The 22157-nt window shown below is 38.2% G+C and overlaps 1 protein-coding gene across 38 annotated transcripts in view; it reads left to right on the plus strand.

The window, feature by feature from the left end:
* The window catches only part of MYO1B (myosin IB), a 136381-nt gene extending 114224 nt beyond the window's left edge, over window positions 1-22157 (plus strand). For 14 of the 38 annotated variants that reach the window (XM_086898478.1, XM_086898473.1, XM_086898479.1 and 11 more), the window contains 13 exons: window positions 601-694; window positions 1125-1274; window positions 3332-3400; window positions 4968-5054; window positions 5360-5446; window positions 8042-8128; window positions 11282-11356; window positions 11753-11887; window positions 12732-12838; window positions 15141-15273; window positions 16783-16935; window positions 17815-17942; window positions 20519-21781. In XM_086898478.1, coding sequence (XP_086754604.1) covers window positions 601-694; window positions 1125-1274; window positions 3332-3400; window positions 4968-5054; window positions 5360-5446; window positions 8042-8128; window positions 11282-11356; window positions 11753-11887; window positions 12732-12838; window positions 15141-15273; window positions 16783-16935; window positions 17815-17942; window positions 20519-20642 — 1429 coding nt within the window. In that variant the 3' untranslated portion in view covers window positions 20643-21781. Of the gene's footprint in view, window positions 1-600; window positions 695-1124; window positions 1275-3331; window positions 3401-4967; window positions 5055-5359; window positions 5447-8041; window positions 8129-11281; window positions 11357-11752; window positions 11888-12731; window positions 12839-15140; window positions 15274-16782; window positions 16936-17814; window positions 17943-20518 lie in introns of all 38 variants that reach the window. The other 24 variants (XM_086898495.1, XM_086898490.1, XM_086898488.1 and 21 more) reach the window with 3 other exon arrangements.

The raw sequence follows: 22157 nt of genomic DNA on the forward strand, positions 1-22157 counted from the left end.
TTATATTATTTCTTTTTACATGTGGCCACCAAAAGCATGATTTAAATATCTTTCATAATTGATTAACATAGTTTAGCTACAATTTAAGTCTTTAGGTTTTCAAGATAATGGTAGCAGTGCAGTATTGGTAGCAATAGCATTACAATAATCCTCACAAAGATCTGCACAGTTCCACTTTCCTTTTTTTCTGTTGGTGTTCATAAAATGTATTTGAATAGAGTGGAACACGGACATTTGTCAAACTCGTCAGTCTTTGTTTCACATTTTGACATTAGTGTGAGCCCTTCTTTTTTCCTTTCTTCTGTTTTTAAGTAAAATAATTATAGATGTAAGAGGAAAAAATAGGCTGTTGCAGATGCTGTAAAATAAAATTTGCTCTTTCTTTCATCAAATTATTCTGAATCTTTACAGTGATTATTCTTGCCTTTAGCTGAGTAAAACACTGGGTAAACGAGTTATATTTTCAATCTTATGCCAAGCACTATTTAAAAGTTTAAAATAGGCTTTCATATACTTTCCATAAATTAAACTGTGAATATGTAAACTAAGAAGTTTTAGAGCTGGGGGTCATGTTTGTGATGCTCATTTACTCCTTCTTAGGGCTGGAGTAGAGGTGCTGTTTAATGAATTGGGAATCCCTGAAGATGAATTTTCATTCGGTAGATCAAAGATATTCATCCGCAACCCAAGAACAGTAAGTGAAAAATGCCTTCTGCAAAATCAAGCCCTCTCTCATGAGGACAGCATCATTCACTACCTGGTTCCTACAGATTTTTCTGCATGCTGTGCTTTGATATATTGCCATGAATGTAATATTAAAAAAACCCACTTTTTAATGTTAGACCCATTAAAATCAATGTGAATCAAGATTCTACAGCAGTTGTCAGCTTTAATATAATAAAATTTTTGAGCACTGACATGTGACATTTTATCTGCCACAAATCTTGTTGGTGCACCTGCCTGTAGCTCTGGAGATGAATAAAACAATGTGTGACTGAAGAGGGACTTGAGTAAAGAAGAGATTTCTCTTACAAGAGCTGTGCTTATGGGTTTTTTCATTGTCTCTTCTCTCCTGCTGTTTTTCTTCCAATGTCAAACAAAACCCTAAAAACCCCTACACCCAGCTCTTCAAACTAGAAGACCTGAGAAAGCAGCGTTTGGAGGACTTGGCTACTCTAATTGAAAAGATTTACAGAGGCTGGAAGTGCCGTACTCGCTTCTTGTTGATGAAAAAATGCCAGATTGTGATCGCTTCCTCGTACAGGAGATATGCAGTAAGATACCATCCTCACTACATGGGGGGCTCTCTTCATTGTTTAATACATGTAACCTTTGTGGAATATTTTTCCTCAATATGTACAGGGAGCTGTTGAAAGAATTCAATTTTATGTTAATACTTAAGTACCAATAGCGGGAATAAAGAAGATTTAGTTTCTATAGACTACTGTTAAGTGCTTACACTGTGCTTGTTTTTATAAAATTAAAAACCTCACCAGAGTCCTTTCACTCTGGGAGAGCAGGATTCTGTGGCTCAGCTGGGAAGAGTCTTTTTCATTCAGCTAAAATGCTGTGCTTTCCAATGCTTACAGTGCTCTCAGAACATATGGTTAATGTGTAAAAAATGTTCAGTAATACACATATGTGCGCTTCTGTGGAATTCAGTCATTCCTAAGCCTTTTTGTGTTTTTGCCTTATTTGGAACATTTGCCTTAGACTCAAGAATGCTGCCTCTAGGGGTTTATTTTAATTGTAACTCTTAAGACTCATAATTTGGTATCATTATTGATCCAGTTCATGCTAAAGCAATTTCAGTTCTGTGTGTGGACTGGGTGTTCTGTGCCACGAACAGAACAGCACTGTTACACAACTCTTTCACATCTTCTTGGCAGTTAGTAAACAATGCTGACTTACATGATAAAAAAAGATTTATTTGTTTTTAAAACCACTCTTGAACTTCTCAGCTGCATTTTGTTATTGCTAGAGAATAGCACAAGCATATCAGAAACCTTGATAAAATATGGAAAGAAAGTCTTCTTAAACTATAGAGCTGACAAATCCCTGTTTTTCGGTTGACTCTTGAAAGCCATCAGTGTTTGGTTCACTTCTCTTGGGTAATTAGAGGGAAGTGTAGCTCATTTGGAAAAAGTATGACTGAAGCATACTTTTTTACTGTAAAAACTCTTCTCTCTGACTTTGTGTGACTGGAAGCCCCGTTCCTACAAACAGCATCATTGTGTCCATAAGGCTTCGTTACGATCTCACGCAATCTTAATGAATTTAAAATGGACTTCAGCTACATTGGCACAACTTTAAATATAAAGAAATGAAAACAAATACTCCACCAAGAACTGCTGATTTCTTAACTGTAGACCTTTATTGGGTGGCTGGTGAAATGTGGCAGCAGTTGTTTTATTGCTGATGATAGAGACGTTTCCTCAGCCTCTTCACGTGGATGGAAGGCAGTGTTCTCCTAACCCAATGACTGGTAGGCACTGCGCTTTGGAAGGTTTCATGGGAAGTCCTTGGAATGAATAAAGTTTTTATTGAGCAATTCCTTGTGCTGGAGGCTTGACTTAAGGATCTGCAGGCACTTATCTGTCTGTTGCCTTGCAGGGCATGATAGACAGCAGCCGTGGCACGAGTGTGGCCCAGAGGGGACCCTCTCCAGCTTGCTCACAGAGATTTTCACTGTCACTGAGTGGGCTGAATGTCAAGCCTAAAAGCCCTGTTGTGAAGTCTGTCAATTTAGTGTTACACTAAATGCTGGGCTACTGGAGAACTGAGCTTTTCAGGAGGAAAGTGCTCAGCTGTCAGGAAATCTATTTTTCAACCTGGCATACTTAAATAGTACTCCAGCATCTCATTCAGGAATCCATGCTTTTGGTTTTTTCCCTCTTCCTAAGTTATCATCAGCCATAATAAAGGCAGTGTGGGTAATAGGAACAGCTCATGTCTTATGAAAAGGAGGTAAAAAGCTTAGCCAACAAACCTGAGCATTTGTGACAGCTTGTGTTCTACTCTGGTGGTGGGAAAGACAAATAAAGCTGTTACTGTTAGCATTTAATCTGCATTTGTGCTGCTGACCATGAACTTAGTGTTTCTGTAAACAGAGTGACATTGTCCATGCAGCATTGTTGATGTGCTTTGTTTCCCCTCGAGCTGAACACAGAATCTACACTCTAATCTGCTCAGTCAGAAATTGTTCATTTTTTACATTTAGTGCTTGTCTCCTCAAGCATATTGTCAAATGTTAGTAATGAAAGGTTTATTATGTAGTGTTTAACAGACATAATATTCTGTTCTAAGCATCACATACTTATTTTCAATACAGCAACAAAAAAAATACCAGAAGATAAAGAGTTCGGCTATTACAGTACAGTCGTACATCAGAGGGTGGAAGGTGAGTTTCCTGCTACTGAGGCTGTCTCTGTTTGGTGAGGTAAGGAGCAGGTCAGACAACGCTTTCCAAGTGCCCTGAGCCTCCTGCCTTTCACACCTCTCCTTGGAGCTGTGGCTGTGCCACAGCCATCATTAAACACTTGTGTTTGCTGTAGAAGAGGTGAGTTCAGGCTATCTGCATGTGCTGCCTGGGCTATAAATCCCTGCAAACGGTGCAGGTGGGATGCTGGGACCACACTAAACCTCTGGGTTATCCTTGAAGCATCTTCTGCCAAGGAACTGAGAAGGCCAACAGCTCCAGAGAAGGATGCTCTGGGGCTCTGCTACTGACCTTAGGAAAAATGTAGTGCTGGACTGATTTGGAAAAAACAAGTTGTGGTTGACAGTTATTTTATGCTTTACAGGATTCCCAAAGAATGAATCCAATTGAAAGCAGGATTAAAATAAAGAGTTTGGGTTGCCTGGGCAGTTTGTTACTTGGGTGAAATCCTCAATTCACCTCTGTCTGCTAAGCAGAGGAGTGAAAGTGTACTTGTGTTAAGAAAGTAGTTTATTGCTGTGCCTCAGTTTGCCACAACTTCTTTTATGAGAGGGTTGTACTTTGTGAAGGGATAATCAGGCATCCTAGTAGATATTTAAGGAAAGATGCTTTAGTAGAAGGTAAAAATGAGATTAACAGCTCGTATGAAAGCAGGCATGATGCTTAAAGCAACTACTGCTGTCCAGCTTCAGAAAAAACAAACCTGGGCTTCTCTGTTTTCTTATTAACCTTTCTTCATCCTGCTAAAGATGTCTTTCCCTGCCAGTTAGGGAAGAGAGAACTGCCTTTCGTTCCAGAGTCAGTTCCCTTTCTGTCAGACAGGGAAGGAAGGGGCTGCAGTTAGCAGCTACTGGTATAAATAATCTCTCCTGCCCAGAAGGCTTTAAAGTTTGCCAGCAATAAGGTAACATCATCAGATTTTGCTGTTTCTCTGGCTTTTTACTTTGTCTTTATTATTTTGTTTAAATGGGTTAAAAATATCCTTTCAGTCCAACTATTGATGTGCTGTCTTTTCCCATGAGCATTATTTGAAGAAAACTGGGTTAAAAGCATCATCTTGAGTTATGGTTTTCTGTTTGCCATTGGAGAACAAGCTCTTTTGCAGTAGCATTACTGTGCATGAAAGCCTGCTATGACAGCAGCCTTTAGTGTGACCTAAAGCCAGGCAATTTACTTGTGATTTATTCTCTATTACACTCTAAATGGATTATACATTTACTGTATGGAGAAAAAAAATATTGTTGCCATTGTGCAAACAGACATATAGATATCTTAGGTAATGCAACAAATCTGGGAGAAAACTGAGCATTGAACTAAGATCCCCTAACCTGCCAGTCCCAAAGTCTTGCAGCACAGAATCCTCCCTGGAGCAGCAAATATTAGGCTGGGCAGAATTTGTGAATGTATTTGCTTGGGGATTTGGAGGTGGTGTTCTTTTTGTTTTGCCTAGATTTACAAGTTGCAGTGTCCTACCTCAAAAATATAAAAAAGCTAGCTATTAAAAAAAAAAAATTAAATTTTTTTACAGGCTCGGAAAGTTCTTCGGGAACTCAAGCATCTGAAGCGTTGTAATGAGGCTGCCACAGTAATTGCTGCTTATTGGCATGGTACCCAGGTAAGAAAATGGCAGCAGACTGTGCAGCTGTGTGTCCCTACATAGAATGAAGAAGGATATCCCTCAGGATAGTTATCTGGGAATATTGTCAGTGGCTTAAACCGCTTTGACTGCTTCAATTGTTATTTTGGTTTCTCTTTGCTGCTAACATGTCATAGCTGGTGCAATCTGGGAAGCTGGGACACGCTTTAATATTTGCTGTTTGAAGTGACTGGTTCCTTGCTTTCTTTCTTGCACCAATGGGAACTTGCAGTAACCTTTTCTTTCCTAAGCTTTTCTATATCCCCTTTTCAAATGCATCACAGGCACGAAGGGAACTGAGACGACTGAAAGACGAGGCTAGAAATAAACATGCTATTGCTGTTATTTGGGCTTTCTGGCTTGGATATAAGGTACTTCATGCACATATCACATGCCCTCCCTCCCCCTTTCATTACTCAACAATATCAGCATTTAATCACTATTTCATAGTGACAATTAATGACTAATACAATTCACTCTTAAATAATATAGCATGATCATCAATTCCTTACATTTCCATTCATGCCACACCTAATAAATCTGATGGCACTGTGTGTGCCAGTTTTTTGTAGAGTAGGAAATTCTTTGCATGGCAACCAAGTACAGATTTGCACTAACAAGGCATTAGACTAGATTAAAAATGACTGGACTACAGTAATATCAAATTAGGAAATGCATTTAACTACATGTAAATATGCAAAGCATGGTTTGTGGAGGGGGGAGAGAAGGTCTGGGATTTTTGGTGTGTTCCTCCCCATGCCCCCAACAAGTGCTTTCAGTGACACTGGGTTAGTGATCCAGATGAGATTTTCACCATATGTTGTAATCTGTACCCTGGACAGTCTTCACCTACAAGTTCAAACCAACATTGTTAAGTTTCATTAAATTCTAGCTATGATTGGTTTAATTTTCTGGCTGTGATTTGAAACAGTAAAAAAAAAAATAAATTAAATAAGTACAAGTAAAGCAAAATTTTATGAGCTGATCTTTTAGCAGAAAATGATGTTAGTTTGCAATTCTAAACTTACAGCTCTAGAAAAATCCCAGGAATTTCAGCATCAGCTGTTTGTTTTCAGAAGCAAAGTCCCACTGAAAGATTCTTGCTAATCCCCAGCCTGTCGTTGTGGGATATGTGAACATTTGAAATGCTGTTCACTAGAGGTCAAAAATATATTGGTTTCAATTAATAAATTCCTAATTTAGTTGAAAACCATAAATATGGTCGATTTAAAACATTTTTCAGTTGCTATTTATGTAGTGGGTGTGTTGTTAGAACACCTTGCCAAGTGGATGGAGAAATGTGCTCAAATTACATTTGGAGTATAATGCTGTGTTTGACCTTTGCTATTTTGGTAAAAATCTATTAGATTTCCAGCAAAATGGCAGCCCTGGGAATCCAAACAAACATGTACAGAATTTCCTTCATACTAGAGAGTCTTTGGAACTTTTCATTTCTAGCTTGATATTTAGGTAATGCTCTAATTTGACAGACACACTGTTTTCTCTACATTTGATTAAGCACAACACATTGAGAATATATTTTATTTTTAACCAGAGTTCCTTTCACCAAAAAATTGCTCAGTATTGCAGAAGAGATATTTGTTTTCATAGTTTTAAGATGTTCTTTTGAATTAAAAGGTACATCCAGTGGATGCAATAGTGTTAACCATGTTGAAGCTCCTCATTTAAATATTTAGTAGATTTGAATATTTTTTAACATGGTTTAGTAGTTATTTTTATGAACTGGCTCACAGGAATTTAGTGAAAAATTGTCTCCTTATTCCTTAAATAGAAATAATCTAAATATAATGATATATATGTATATAAAGATAATAATCTAAATTGAATTAAGATTATAAAAATAATTACAGTCTCTGATAAGAGAGACAACTTGTTATTGGTGTGATCTTTTATCTTTCCTGGGGAAATATTTAGAACAAAAATTTTTAAAAGTTACCATCAAAAGTTTCTTGCTTTATCAAAGAAACCCACGAACAAGCTAACAAAAACAATTAAACAAGAGTGAGCCTCAAGTACTCAGTTTCCTTCCTTTTCACAAGATAGACAAATACTTAGCTTTGCATAATTCTTGCTTTTACATTGCTGTGCAGTAGGAGCTTTTCTGCCAAGCAGATGAGTGAAAACACAATCTCTGAGTCGACATCTACTGCACATTAACCTTTCCAGCTGCACCAGAAGAGCACAACTGGCACAGGCTGGAACTGCTGCTGCACAAGTCTGGTAACTTACAGCTTGACAAGTGCAGGAACAGGGCTACAGCTGCTCTGACTGAGCCTGTAATACTGGAATTCTTCCTTGAGTGTTGTCGTCAGATAACTGAATAAAAAATGTGCTGGTATCTCCTAAAATGCGACATTCTGTTAAGTTGCCCACACATGCCTCAAATTGCTTTCCTAAAATGGAATGATTGATGAAAGGTAGGAAGGTGCCTATCTCTTTGTGCATGAGGAATGTGCTAGGTTTGATGGCTTTACCTCTTAATTCCACAGACAGACATCTTTTAACAGGCTGGGGAATTTTGTTATTTTTTTTTTTTAAATACATAAAGATCAAAATAAAAGAGTTGATTCTGTCCTACCCAGGCAGTTGCCAGTGGAAGAAGTGAGTACATAGTGAGATTTTAGCAAGCCTTGATTTTCACGTGATTTTCATTTTGATCGTGAAACTGCCAGCAAAGCTCTCCCATTAGAACCAAATTATGGGATGTGTGAACAGAGGAAGAGGAAGGGCTGACAAAATTCCCACCTGTACATGCCACACCAGCAGCAGTGGGGGCTTTTTTGCCCTCCTGTGTGGCTTCACACCAGCTCACAGGGCGCGCTGGGCGCCGAAGGTCCTCCACCCTTTTCCCTCCTGGCTGTTCGGTGTGGGACAGGCGTTTCCCCGCTCATCATCGTGCTGTCTGCATCGGGCTGTCTCTTTTGTTCACTCTCTGAACCTTCTAGGCTCGGAGGGAGTTGAAACGCTTGAAGGAGGAGGCTAGGCGTAAGCATGCTGTGGCAGTCATTTGGGCTTACTGGCTTGGACTGAAGGTACTTTCTCCAACACTCCCGTCTGTCAACATGACCTCAGTAAAGCGTGGCACACCTTACTAACACTTAATAAACAAGCAGTTGTGTGGGCTCACTGGAAGGGATGTTTTTTTTACACATTGTTTAACTTTGTCATGGGCTTGGCTGGAAAAGTCAGAAGGTGAAATTGCCTCGCTTACAGCAATGTTGAGGCATTGGGGGATTTTTGTCATATCAGGAATTGCAGCTTTCAAGAGAAAGACAAAAATCAGATTAAAGGGTCTCTGTTACAGTTGTTGACTTTAAAAACTGACCTACCTTGGCAAAGGTCCTATCTGGAAAGATTACAAGGATGTATTTTCTTGTTGTGACCTCTGCTTGTTAGAATGGGAAGTAGGGTGGAAGTGTCTGACTCTCGCTGCTGCTCACAGTAGACCCCTGATCCCAGTGTCGAGGAGGGCACGGTGTCAAGCCAGTGGTCATGTCCTGTTGCATCCAGCAGCCTTTTTAGGGCCTGGCATTGCACACAGCTACCTGTGGCTCGTGACAGCCAAGAATTCCTAGAAAAATTGAGATGCGCAAAAGTGTTTTGTTTTCCGTCCCTTGCTTTCAAGGACTGGTTGGCAAAAGAAAACACATCTGTAATCTGGAAAAATGGAGTTCTGCTCTGTAAATAGACTATGAAAATGGCATCTTCAGATGTTTCAGGTCTGTGCCCAAACGATTTACACAACACAGTTTTACAGACGCAGTCCCGAATAACTGCGGAAATCTGAATCTGTTTGGTTTGGCTGGGAGTGACTTCTGCTAATAGTTGTAATTATTGTAGAATACAGAGGTATGAAAGGAACAATTCACTCGATAATGCAGAGTAAAGTTCAGCTCTCTTATTCTTGTTCTTATCCTGACAGTGATGAAATGGGAAAAACAGTTAGAAAACATAAAGTTATATATAATACATGTTCATTTGTATTAAAAAGAAAAAAAAAAAAATCCATTACAATGCATACAGGGAAACCAGAGCTGGAAAATACAAAGGAGCCATTTTAAGAAGTCATTCTGCAGATCAGAATCACACTTTAGGTACTACTGCCAAAGTAGGTCTGTTTTTATGATTTTAAAACAAGGATATGTCCTTCCTGAGAACTCAGAGGCCGTTTTATATCAAACAGCAGCATTTAAATGCAAGCTGATGACTCCAAAAGCTTTAATGCACATTACAGCAGGAATACATTTCTGCAGTCTGTGGTGTGGTTTTCAGTGAGTTCATAAAATAGTGTAAGCTACTCTTCCAATTTCCATCTCACCTGAAATACACAGATTTTTCTGAATAAGAATATAGTCTGCCATTCCAATATTTCACCGTTACCACAGGTTGTTTGAAGGCAAAGTGTTTTCACCCAAGACATGTGAGGCTGAAAAATTAAAGCTGATAAAAACGATGGAGATCAAACCATTAAGTTGTGAGGATTTTGTTGTTTAGTTTTTGAGGTTTTATTTTAATTGTATACCAAGTAGATTTTAATAGCACTTGTGGTACTTCCTGGATTTAGGCTTTTCTGGAGCAGCTTGCATTTCTCAGTGCTTGCTTTGCAGCTTCCCTGCAGCAGCAATAGGATGCGTGGGTGCCTATTAGTCCCTTCCTTCCAAATTAATTTGCACACCTTGCAGCTCGCAAAGAATAATATAAAGCAAGATCATTAAGGAGAGTCTATGGTGAGATTTTGGGATGATTGTGGTTGGAGTGACTTTGAGTGTGTTAATTACTATCTCTGAATAATTAATAAAGGATGTACTCTAATTATGGAGCACTAAGCCTTGCAGAAAATGAGTGAATAAGAACACTGATATTTTTTTCTTATTAAGTGAGAAGGGAAAAAATGCGCGCTGAATTTGCATGGAATGACAACAGCTGAATGCTGACAGTTGTCTTGATGCATCTTAATGTGTGATTAAGCAAAATCTGTTTACCTGTGGGGTGTTTTTTGTCCCCAAATGGTGACAGATTCTTGCTTCCCAAATGCTGGTTTATCTTAAAATGCATGAATCACTATGAGGCAGAAGGTGGTGCCAGGGTAATTTTTTTTCTGTAAGTTGAAGGGGATTTTATTCTATGGATTTTCCTTCATATTCTGGTTACAGAGAAGCCAGCAACACACAGTGAATTAGCTAAAACCACTAAATTTTGCTCTGGGGTAAATCATGCAAAGCCACGATGTTTTCCCTGGGTTTTGCCCAAAACCCATAACAGGTGTGTTGCAGGCTGTGCCAGAGTTTGCAAAAAAAATTTGGGGGATGTTTCAGCTGACTTGAGGTGAGCCTGGGTGTCACATAAAACTGCAAACCAGTTGTGGTCTCCCTAATTGCCTTTTCTGAATTTTGATCTATGCTAATTAGCACTGATAGAAATACAAAAGGCAAAACAAGTACTCTAGAACTTGCACTTCCAAGTATGTATTAAAAATATCACCTGCAAAAATTGTTTTGATCACTTCCTTGATTTTTTTATTTTACTGGGATTCAAATAAATTTTGGGAGCAAATATCAAGCTTGCTGATATTAAGCAACCTTTGTGTTGATTCTCTATTCTTACCAAGCACCAAAATGTTATTTTTCTTTTGGAATGAGGGCTGCCTGTGTGAAAAGAATTTTTTCATGCAGAAGACTGCTCTGAAAAAAAAAAAAATCCCCTTTTTATTATATCAAACTCCATGTATTAAGAATTTTAAAGGAGAAAAATCTGAAAATTTCACCAGTTAACTCTGTAATTAACATCAAATCAGTGTCACTTCAGACACAAGAAAATTGTATCATCACTGCTGATGCCTCACTTTTTCCAGTCCAGCTTTATGCAAAAGCCTGTTGAAAATAGATTCATGCTGTGAATTTGACAATATTTGAATAATTTGCATTTTTTGGAGGGAAGTATTTCAAACTCCTTGATAAGTTTGCAAATAACTGCACTCAGGTCAGCCGAGATATCTTTCAGACATCGTGGTCCATGGTCTGCTTCACGTAATTTAAGTGTGACCAGGTGATGTTCCTGTTTCAGGGAACCCTTTGCATGTACATATGCTTGTTTTAATGTTTCCTACCACAGAGCTTGTTAAAAAAATACCTGTGCAAACAAATTCATTCTTTATATTCATTTTGTGGGTTTGTTTAACTTTCCAGGTCCGTAGAGAATACAGGAAATTCTTCAGAGCCAATGCTGGAAGGAAAATTTATGAATTTACCCTTCAGAGACTCGTATGTATATATCTGTCCAAAGCACATGCACACTTTCTGTGTTTTAAGTTTTTATTTTCTATCAAATGTAACAGTTGTGTTATGACAGTCTTTGTAAGGAAATGTCCAAGCACACGGAGAAGTGACAAATTAATATTCTGATATTATAAAGAAAGGATAGTGATAATGTTTGAAGGTAGAGGAATGGTATGAGGTATTGGGCACATTTCTGTGATACCTAAATCTGCATTTCTCAATATACCTGGCTTTAAAAATCCATATTCTGGTTTATGAGAGCTGAGAGTTGCAGTTTGGTAACTGTGCTTTTTAATCACAGAGCATCTGCTTTTCCTTGCATACTTCAATAACTCTGATATTTGAACATTAATAAAACATCTTGCTTCAATTTTATCACAGATGCAAAAATACTTCTTGGAAATGAAGAATAAGATGCCTTCTTTATCACCAATAGATAAAAACTGGCCAGCGAGGCCTTACCTTTTCTTGGATTCAACTCACAAGGAACTAAAGAGGATTTTCCATTTGTGGAGGGTAGGACACATTCTGGTCCAGTCTGTGCAGAACTTCCCATGATTTTCAACAGTTTTGTTCACAAAGGGTCTATTTTTAGGATGTATTACTTTTGATTCCAGCCAGGATAATTTTATTTCTTTGGAAGGAGTATGTTTTTCGATCATTGCCTTTGGCCTGCAAGGGATATAACTATTCTGGCTACTCCTTTCTGGGGCTAGGGAGAGAGGTTTGCTTCTTGCCATCAGCCTGTTAATTAATAGCTTGTAATACTTGTGTCCATGGCCAGGACTCAGAACAACACTGGAAGTGCTGGGTGGAATTTTTTACTTATGAGCTGTGGTTAGCTGAAATTTGTTTTGGATCTTTGGACGGAGAGAACGGCGAGAATCTGTACAAGTGCTGATGGGACATTTTACTGATCTTGTGGGCTGTGTTTTCTGGGGATTGTCAAGGAACAGTTTTTCTTTCTGAGCCTGCAAAACTCACCCTCTCAGCTGCGGTTTTTTTCTTTCTCTCTGCCTACATTAACTTCCAAAATTGTGGAAGTGTATTTATGTTTCTGTCAACCCTTTTAGCACACTCTTCCAATGAATGGTATCTCATAGATTAAGCTCATTTTGAGTGCAACATGCTTACAGGAGATGTTTTATATATTGTTTCTGGTGTAATTCAAAAGTATCTAGAATGGGTGAGGAGCAAAACACATCTCCTGTTTGTTATCAGTGGCACGTAGGATGGAGCTGAATCACTTCAGAAGCATACAAAGAATGTGCATCTTGAGCAATGAGCAAACATTAGTCTGTGGTGCTGTGAGATTGGGAAAGATAATTTTATGGTTTGTTTAATATACTCTGTTTTGTAGTGTAAAAAGTACAGAGATCAGTTCACAGATCAGCAGAAGCTTATATATGAAGAGAAACTGGAAGCAAGTGAACTTTTCAAGGACAAGAAGGCTTTATATCCAGCCAGGTAATGACTGATACTGCTGCTTTTAGTGTTCCAAGAAATCCAATATCCTTACATAGATTTGGGAAAACAAGCAAGATTTTGCTTTTTTATCTTAAGCAGGAAAGTCCATTTTTCTTGTTTGACAACATCCCTCCATTATTTGCCTTTCCTGTCCTGGAAATAGACCTCAGTTAGAAGCAAACTAGATGTTGCTACAGCCTCCAGTGCTGTGACAGCAAGAACTTCTGTCCAGAATCCATGGTGGTTTGTTGTTCTAACCCTCCACAGCCTGCCCACCCCATACAAGTTTGGGGAGCTTGCAGAGGGGAACAACTTTCACCCTTTCCCCTCATTCCCATCAGGCTGTTTCCTGCAAAGATACTTGATAGAAATTTCTATTTCTTATATTTGTTATATTTGTTTCTTTTTTTTCCTTTAATAATGTGAAATCTCTGCAAATAAGTTTTTCAGTTTCTCAGATTGCTCAGATTATTGAGTTCTTTAAAACTGACAGATTCTTGTCATTGCTATCTATAGAGCCAGCATTATTCAAGAAAGTGTGGTAGTATCTAATTTTATTTAAGGAATACACTTCTGGTATTCAATAAAACTGACAAAAGAGAGATATGATGGATTTGAAGTAAATTGGCTTACATTTTTTATGTGAATGTGAGCTTATAAATTGTGTTTTCTCTTGAAAACAACCATCTCGTCCATCTCGAGAGAGTTTTCTCTTAGAAGCTGTAGTTTGAGCTGAGCAGGAACAAACAGAATGAGAAGCAAGGTTCAGCAGAGGGAAGAACAGGAATCTGCAAGAGTTTATGGGAACAGTTCCATGCATGGAAAAGCTCTGCCTGTTGTTTGTGTGTTTCCTTGGTTTTGCTTTGTGTCATTTTTTTATTGAGACATTTCCTGTAATGGTCTCAGTATACATTTCTCTTTTTTTCCCTTCACTACATCACTTACTTAATGGCTATATATGCTGGCTTGTGGTTTGTTCCTTATTTTATTTGGGATGTCTTTTTATGCTGCTGGGGGGGAAAAAAAATGATGGTGCCTTTGGACTTTCCTATGAGCAAGCAGGTTTTTTTAGGTTTTAGTCAGTATGCTTCTGCTCAGCCTAGAGCTCCTTGGAAAGGAAGGAATTCTGCTTATATCCCTGGTTTGGGACTTTTTACACCAAGGCTGAACAATGAAATAACATACAGAAAAATATATACACATATATACATATGAGTCATTTATATCCAAGACATTCTTAAAGTGGTATATGTGAGAGAGGAACTGTTGATTCATTTCAGTTTTAGGTGTAACTTGGCATTGTTTGACCAGGGATGAAATCCACAGGGTTTTGATGACCATTGTTTCATAATACTAATTAATAAAAACCCCAAAGCTTCGATATGGTGGAAAGTTGGAATGCTTTCCTTACCCTGCATTCATTTACAGACATTTCCATCTCTTTTTGTCTGGTATTCAGAGCTGATTAGCTCTGTTTGCTGTTTTTTTTTTTTAATTGGCCTAAGGGTAGAGAAAATTACTGTATAAAGTTTCTGATTAATTAGTATGATAATGCTTCATAGGATGTGGCTAATTTTCTGTCTGTAGTATAATTATTTAAGGAGAGAGAGGGACTTGTGGTTATTAAAATCCCAGTACCCTTCCTCTTCTTTCCCATCTCTCTGTGTGCCAGAGATGCAATTGCAAAAGCAGTGCTGTTCCACATAAATGTGTTGGTTTCTCTTGGGCTCCAGTCTTGGCAAAGCTTTGAATTAATGCTTTGACTATAGTTAAATCATTTTTAAAGTGACTTCCAAAAAAGCAAGCAGAGACTGTTCATCAGTTCTTGGCCTGCAGTGAAGCCCTTATTTTAACACCCTGAGGTGTGTAAAGATGGGGGAATTTGCAAGTGCAGCAGATCTTGACAAGGAGCTTCTACATAGTTCACAAACAACAGCAGATCTTGAAGGCAAGTTCATGTCTGTCATGAGGTGTCATGCCTAGCATGTCAGTCCTACTGAGGCCTTATTTTCTGTTTTCACAGAGACTCTTACTGGGTGATTTCAAATCACAGCTGACTGCATGTGCAAAGATGTTCATGTGTCTGATATCCAAAGCAATTTGGCCCTTTTAACTGGAAAATGCTTCCAGAGCAAGGAAAAACCCCGTCCTATTCTGTCTTTGGTGATAACTTCATCTTCATTCACCATCACTAAAAATGATATTTGGTGCATCTCCTCATGAAGCCTGTGACAGTGTCAGGTTGGCTTCTTCCCTGAGGCTCATGTTTAACTGGTGTTTCCTTTGCCTTTCCTTGGGGCAGTGTTGGGCAGCCATTCCAAGGGGCTTACTTGGAGATCAGCGAGAACCCCAAGTACAAAAAACTCAAAGATGCCGTGGATGAAAAGATCATCATTGCAGAAGTTGTGAATAAGATCAATAGAGCCAATGGGAAGGTAATCACATGGATTTGATTTATCCAGAAGGGTAGATCATTTTTGTTATAAATACATTGAAAGTGGGGCTCGTAATAGTCTGAGGACTTTTAAAATAATGCGTATTTTTAGGGTCAAGACTGGAATGTTGGTTTTATATAACTTGGTGATTTTAAACACCTCTTTTAAGTTTACATAAAGATTACTAAAATCTTGTTTTGTAGTTTCCAGTGACTTTTCCAAACAAAAAAGGTATCTCATCAACTGGTAACAGACTGTATTGTGTCACAACTAAATGTAGTCTCTGTACTCAGCTAAGATCTTCTATTTGCCAATTAAAGAAAACAGACATTTAGAGAATATTTTATTCAAGTATTTAGAAAACTTCTCAAAGTTCACACTGTCAGTCAAGCTTCTGATTATCACATTATATTATCTTTTAAAATTATGAGTGGCATACTCTGCTAGCTTTGCCTGTCTTCCAAAGCTCTTTGGAATGAAGAGGCAAGTTTCTTGTATCATTTGAATAAAGTCGTTAAATATGGTGGGTACCTCTTTATTCTGCCAACACAGAACATATTTTGCATTTAAATTATACTTATTAAAACAGGAAGTATTATTCTGCCTTAGTAAATTTAATTGCTTTCACCATATCTGTCTAAATATTAGGAGTAGTAGATCTCAACTTCTCAGATGTAGATGTCATTTATGCATTTGTAGGAGTGAAATTAGGTTGCCCGTTGTTGATGCCAAGTTAATTTTCTGGTTTAGAAGAAACTAATTAAATGAAGACAATATCTTTCCTGTACTTGCACAGACTACAGCTCTCAAGATTAAAAAAAAAATAAAAAAATTAATGAACTATGGTTTTATGTGCTTTAAGGCAGCTACTACTGAATTCTAATAAAGATTTTACTCTTTAAAAGTTTACAGAAAAAAAAAATCTGTATGTGGATTAAGTTGTCATTTCTCTTTCTTACTATTTTTGAAGACAAATTTAAGAACACCCATTTCATGCTTTAAAAATATTTGTCTTTTGAAAATATGAATGCTATCCTCCTAAAGGGTAATTCCAATAGATAAAGGGAGGAGAACATAATTCTGAAAACTACTTATGTGATTTGTGTTGCTCTGCATCATAGTTTTGATGAATAATGATCTATATAGAAACTTAAGTGTGTGACGATTTTCCTGCAGATTTAAAGAGCATGAGAAATGAGGTTATCCTGATTTGCATAGTTTCAGAGTTTCACTTTCTGAATTTTACAGCTGTAAGCCAGTAATTAAAGGAGCTGTTTATACCTAAGCATATGTGGCAAAATGAGCTAAGCTTCTCAGTCTATAATTAGACACATAAATAAATTTGACCTGATTTTAACTGATCTGCAGCTTTTACTTACTGAACATCAATTTGCTAATGTGGGCCAAGCTTTTTAACTCTGTGAACTCCCTGGAGTTTTTAGTAGGTGCTTGATGGAAACCAGCTCTCTCCTCAGGTAGACAATGATCTGCGTTTTTGCATTTTCACAGGCTGCATCCAGGATTTTCTTATTAACCAAAAATAATGTTCTTCTTGCGGATCAAAAGTCTGGGACTATCAAGTCAGAGGTTCCACTGGGAGATGTTACCAAAGTGTCCATGAGCTCCCAGAATGATGGATTCTTTGCAGTGCACCTCAAGGAGGTTGGTTACCACTCCATCACACAATAATATGACTGTTTTACGTGCAGTGATGTAAAACCTATTTGTTAATTATCTCGTAGCATTAACCCATATGGGTGAGCTTGTAGGCTTGGAAATTTATTGAACTTTGCCATAGCTGAAAAAAACTTTGATTTAAAGCTACTGAAGCCAAATGAGAACCATTTATTGCATTATGAATGATCATTTAACTGTGAAAATCAGACTTCATGTTTCACTGCACTCTCTTCAGGATCAGAGTTTTCCACTTGTAATATGGATCAGGTATCTTGTGCCAGTGTTCTCCTTACATATACTGGTAGAATATTTCTCTCTCCTTTATGGGATACCAAGAAGTCCACGTTGAGACAGTTAATTTGTCACTCAGTTCTAAAGAACTTAGTGCTACATTAGCCTCAGTGCACTGTAACCATTGCTCTGCTAAAATCATTAAGCTGTACTCTAGCCTAAATGAATTTGAAGACTGTTATATACAGTGTCTTTTCATACTCACTGCCATCATCCTAATCCTGGTGTTGGTAATTTGCTTTCGTTCCCTTCCGCGAGTGTTGGAAGCTTGCTGTGGTGTATCCAGACAAGGGATACAGAAACACTACAGATTTGTAGGAAAATGAAGATGACCCTCCTTTAGGGCCAGAAGGGATTTTCTTTCACCTTTTTCACCTGATTTGTAGATTATTTGGGTGCAAATGCTATTTTTATCCTATACTCTGCACTGGAATCCCTATTTAATTTACAAGACAAAAGATTGTTGTTTCCTGAAACTGGGAAGAGAAGACTCCTTGTAAACCCTCCTGCTTGGCTGCCATTTAATCATACTCAAGGTTTTGGTAGTCCTAACTGCTTTCCTTCCTGTTTCAGGGTTCAGAAGCCGCCAGTAAAGGAGATTTCCTGCTCAGCAGTGATCACCTTATTGAAATGGCCACTAAACTTTACCGCACTACTCTCAGCCAGACCAAACAGAAGCTCAACATTGAGATATCTGATGAGTATGTTTCTTTTTTGCTTAAGAGTACATTTGCTCCAATGCAGCATGCTAAAAAGTCAAGTATCTAGTGTCAGAATAACAAAACACTGTTGTGTAGCTAATGCTTCTTTTCTCTTGACAGAATACTTGCAAAAAAGGATCCAGTTTTCAGTGTGTACTCATTTAAAACATTAATTTTGGCTTTTATGTCCCTGAAAATCATTACAGAATATATGCTTTTGTTAAAGTAGTTTAAAAAAGGGCTATGAAGCAGAATTGCTGCTGTAGAAATAATCAAGAGCTACTACATTTGAGAGAACAATTTTGCATGTGACTGAAAAGTTCACAGATTGCTATGAGATATTTATAGATTGGAGTGGACACTAGGTGCCAAGTTCTTCTGAAAACAACCCAAAATAAGAATACAAAACCCCTCCCCAGTCCAATGTAGCTTTATGAAGCTGTATCTTCTCTTTTGGAAGGTGTAACCGCCTATTGTTGTTTGGGGGGTTTTGGTTGTTAAAAAGCTTTCTTTGATAAAAAGTTTGCATCTCAAAATAGTATTTCTTTCTGCTTGGTACAGTTTCATATTTTGGCCTTAAATAAGGACTGCCCTTGTGGTGTTTTTAGCTATGGAATAAAGGTGTTTGTGTGTGTGTGAGAACTAAAGTTTGCTGGGCAAGAGTCTCCCACTTAGTCCACCATTGTCATGTGTCACTTTTGTTCTGTGAAGTGGCCCCTCTTTTCAGTAATGTTGATTTGGGGGATTTATTCACTTGGAATAAAGAAGAAAATTTGGAACCCTTTAACAATGGTGAAGTAAATTTCCCGTAGGCAAAAAATTGAACCTTTTAATCTGGCTGTACCATACTGCATGTGTTCTAGAGTCATGCTAGTACAGTTTGTACCTGTTCAGATTTGAGGATTTATTAAAAGGCTAATTTTGCTCTTCCCTTGAAAATAAAATCTGCCATATTCCTTTGTTCTGTTACCAGATGTCATTTAATTTGCTCAAGAGTGTGTGTTCTTTAGTCTCTAAAAGAGTGTGGCTATCCCCAGTAAGTTTCTAGTTTAAGGGGGCAGGGGGGGGCTACAAAGGAATAAACTACTAAAACAAAGTTAAAGCTTGCATTGCACTAGTCTGGACTGCCTGCTTGCCTTAGGTCTGGAAAACAGCCTGCTTTCAGGGAGTCTTGCTTTTTGGGATGTGGTTTTTGTTTCTTCTCTTGCAGATTAAAAACATTCATGTGTGCATTGCTATTGAGTTTATCCAGACTAAATAATTTTAAGCTGTTTGCAGTCCCATCTCTGTTGATGGTGAAGCAGCAGGAGTCTTCTCCCTGCTAGAGTTTTGACACAAGCACAACTGGGGATTGAGGAGAAACTGTGGCCTTATTTTGACTGCTCTGTTTTTTGGGAAGAGAGCTGATACAAGAATGCTGTTGGCGCATTCAAGGGCTGTGTTTAGGAAGAGAAGCACCGTTCACATGCATAATACTGGAACAGTGGCTGTAGGAAAATGCAGCGTTGCTGAGACAATGGCTGTAGGAGCTGCACACATTTTTGGGGTGCCTGCATGGCTGGGAGTGCTGAGCAAGCTCTGAGAGCCTGGGCTGTGCAGCAGGAAAGCAGGACCGAAGGGCAGCTTGGCGCAGCAGAGGCCACTTCCTCCCCTGAGCTCTGCCGTCAGCTTGATTTGTGGTTTCCGGCTGCAGAGCAAATTCTTTGAAGTTTTTGGCCTCTGCTGGAGGACTTTTTAAGGATGCTAAAAGGGAAAATCGGCTGTATTACAAAGGACTTTTTAGGTCAGCAGCCACTGCATGTGAGCCAAGAGGCAGCACTGCCTTTTTTTTTGTTTTTAATCTCGCTATCCAGATCCGTGAGAGGTTTGAAGCTCCACAGGAGCATGTTGGTTTCTTGTGGTGTTTGTTTTTTTTAAAAGCAATTCTCCACAGTGAAATTTCCCTTCCAGTAAAAAGCAAAGAGTCAAATCCAGATTCATTTACCCTGAACTGTAGAAAATGTCTAAATTTGGAGATTGCTGGGCAGGAAGTGAATTTTCCCAGTTGACGAGCAGGGGGCTATAAAGGCTAACTAAGGATTAGACATATGAGAGCTGCTAAAATACCAGATGTACTAAATTAAGCATAAATCAGAAGAAGAGAACTCCTGATGTTGCTACAGAAGAATTGAACTCCCAAGAAACCAGAAAACTCCTTTCAGCTGACAGTGAAGTAGTTGGAAATAGTCTTTGCTGCATTTCTGCTACATGACAAATTCTGTTTCAATCTGCTTTTTATCCTAAAGGGATAGCAAGCTAACTTGTAAAATGTCCACAGTTATAGGTAAAAAGCAATAATTAAGAGATACAACCTGAAGGACATTCTAGTCATACCATAACCTATGGCTTTTTTTATTTATTCCCCAACTCTCTATTATTAATAGAGAGCTAAAAAATGACATCTTTTGGAGTGATGCATGATGCATAGAACCAACAGGAAAAGACTTCTGCTTCTCATGTGTCTCTTTTTTTTTTTTCTTTTTCTTTTTTTCCTGCTCTCCACACTTAACTAAAATTTTCACTGCTCTCTCTCTTAGGTTCCTGGTCCAGTTCAAACAAGACAAAGTGTGTGTGAAGTTCATACAAGGCAGCCAGAAAAACGGCAACATCCCAACTTGCAAGCGAAAAAACAATCGGCTTCTCGAAGTGGCCGTCCCTTAACTGCAGCTGGTGACTCTCCCTTTCATGGACTTGTTTCTTTGTAATTGTGCAATTTTAGTGGTTTGGTTTTGCTATTTTTATCCCTTTCTGGAGCTGTTGATGGCTAATAGCTTTAGAAACCCTTGGCAAAACATTTGATCGATCGACTTTGACATCTTTTCGTTCATGCCAGAGTTTTAACCTTCAAAACTTCAGATTTTTATCCAGTGAGGCATTTTTACCAGCTGGCACATATCTGTCATACAACCAATCATCCTCTTTGTTTAGCAGCCATATTTTAGTGCAGCATATCATAAACCCACATATTAATGATAACTTACTCGTATTCCTTAGTCTAGAGATCTGCTTAACAGGAATTATACACGGCCTTGATGCTGGGTGGCCATTTGTGCCCGGTGTCCTTTTATCCCAAGCTGTCCAAGGTGTCTGACAGGCTCCTCCTGTCCTGCCCCTGTGCAGAGCAGAGCCTGATAAAACAACTCCTGCAGCTCACACTAGGACCTATGTAACTCAACCTTCCCATCAGTACAGCACAGAGACATCTAATTCTGCAAAATAGAAGGAATAGATGATTGCACAAGCAGCTACATGCATAATTTTATAGTAAAACATGCAGAAATTTCGAAACAGCGTTGTTAATTAGGTCATATGTTGTTAATGACTTTATAAAGTAGAGATCAGAGGAATTAAAGAAGCTTTTTCTTTTTTTCATGGAAGCTATAAAGTTCAAGTCATATTTTCTGTTCTGCTTTTAAATTATGAGTTAAGATTAGAACCTGAAAAATGCAATAATATTCATAACACAAGTAAATGCTAGTTATTTAAACAGGTAGTAATCAAGTGAAAGGTTTGAGCCTTTCTTTTAAATATTGGCATGTACAATGTGCAATAAAACATACGTGACATTTTGTGAGATTATTTATAATACACTTTTGTGTGGAAGAGAGAGGATTGGTGCAGACTGCATAGACAATGTAGGGGTTAAAATAGATCTGTGTTGTTAATTTGCAATTTTTAGAGTGTACACTACAGTTGTCAATTTGGGAAGAATACTTAGAATTAAAAAAATAAAAAAAAAATCCTTAATTTGGGGTCTGTATATAAATTGGTATCACAGTAATAAAACTGTTCTAATTCTGTGCTGTTTGGTACTCCTATGTTATAACCATATTTTTGTACTCCAAACTATTTTATATAACTCGTGTGCCTGATGTAAATGCGTGCACAGAAAACACAATCAAGGGCCGCATTATAAACCTTCAGTGTAACTGATTGCACTTAATCTTTTATAAGCCAGAAGCATTAGCTGAAATCCTTGAGAGGAGAGATGCTTTTCCAGAGGGAAGGAACTGCTCACGTGAAGGGTTTGTGGGATGTGACTGTGATTTGTCGACGCGAGGACAGCGGAGAAAGCGCGTTGTATTTTTACAGTCTGATATAGGACAGATTAAGACCCTGGCTATCTGATGTGCAGTGCTGGAAGTCCAAGCATAAATAAAAGAAAGAGAAAGAAAA

This window comes from Cyanistes caeruleus, chromosome 7 (assembly GCF_971803275.1).
Source record: "Cyanistes caeruleus chromosome 7, bCyaCae1.hap1.1, whole genome shotgun sequence".
NCBI classification, from domain to species: Eukaryota; Metazoa; Chordata; class Aves; order Passeriformes; family Paridae; genus Cyanistes; species Cyanistes caeruleus.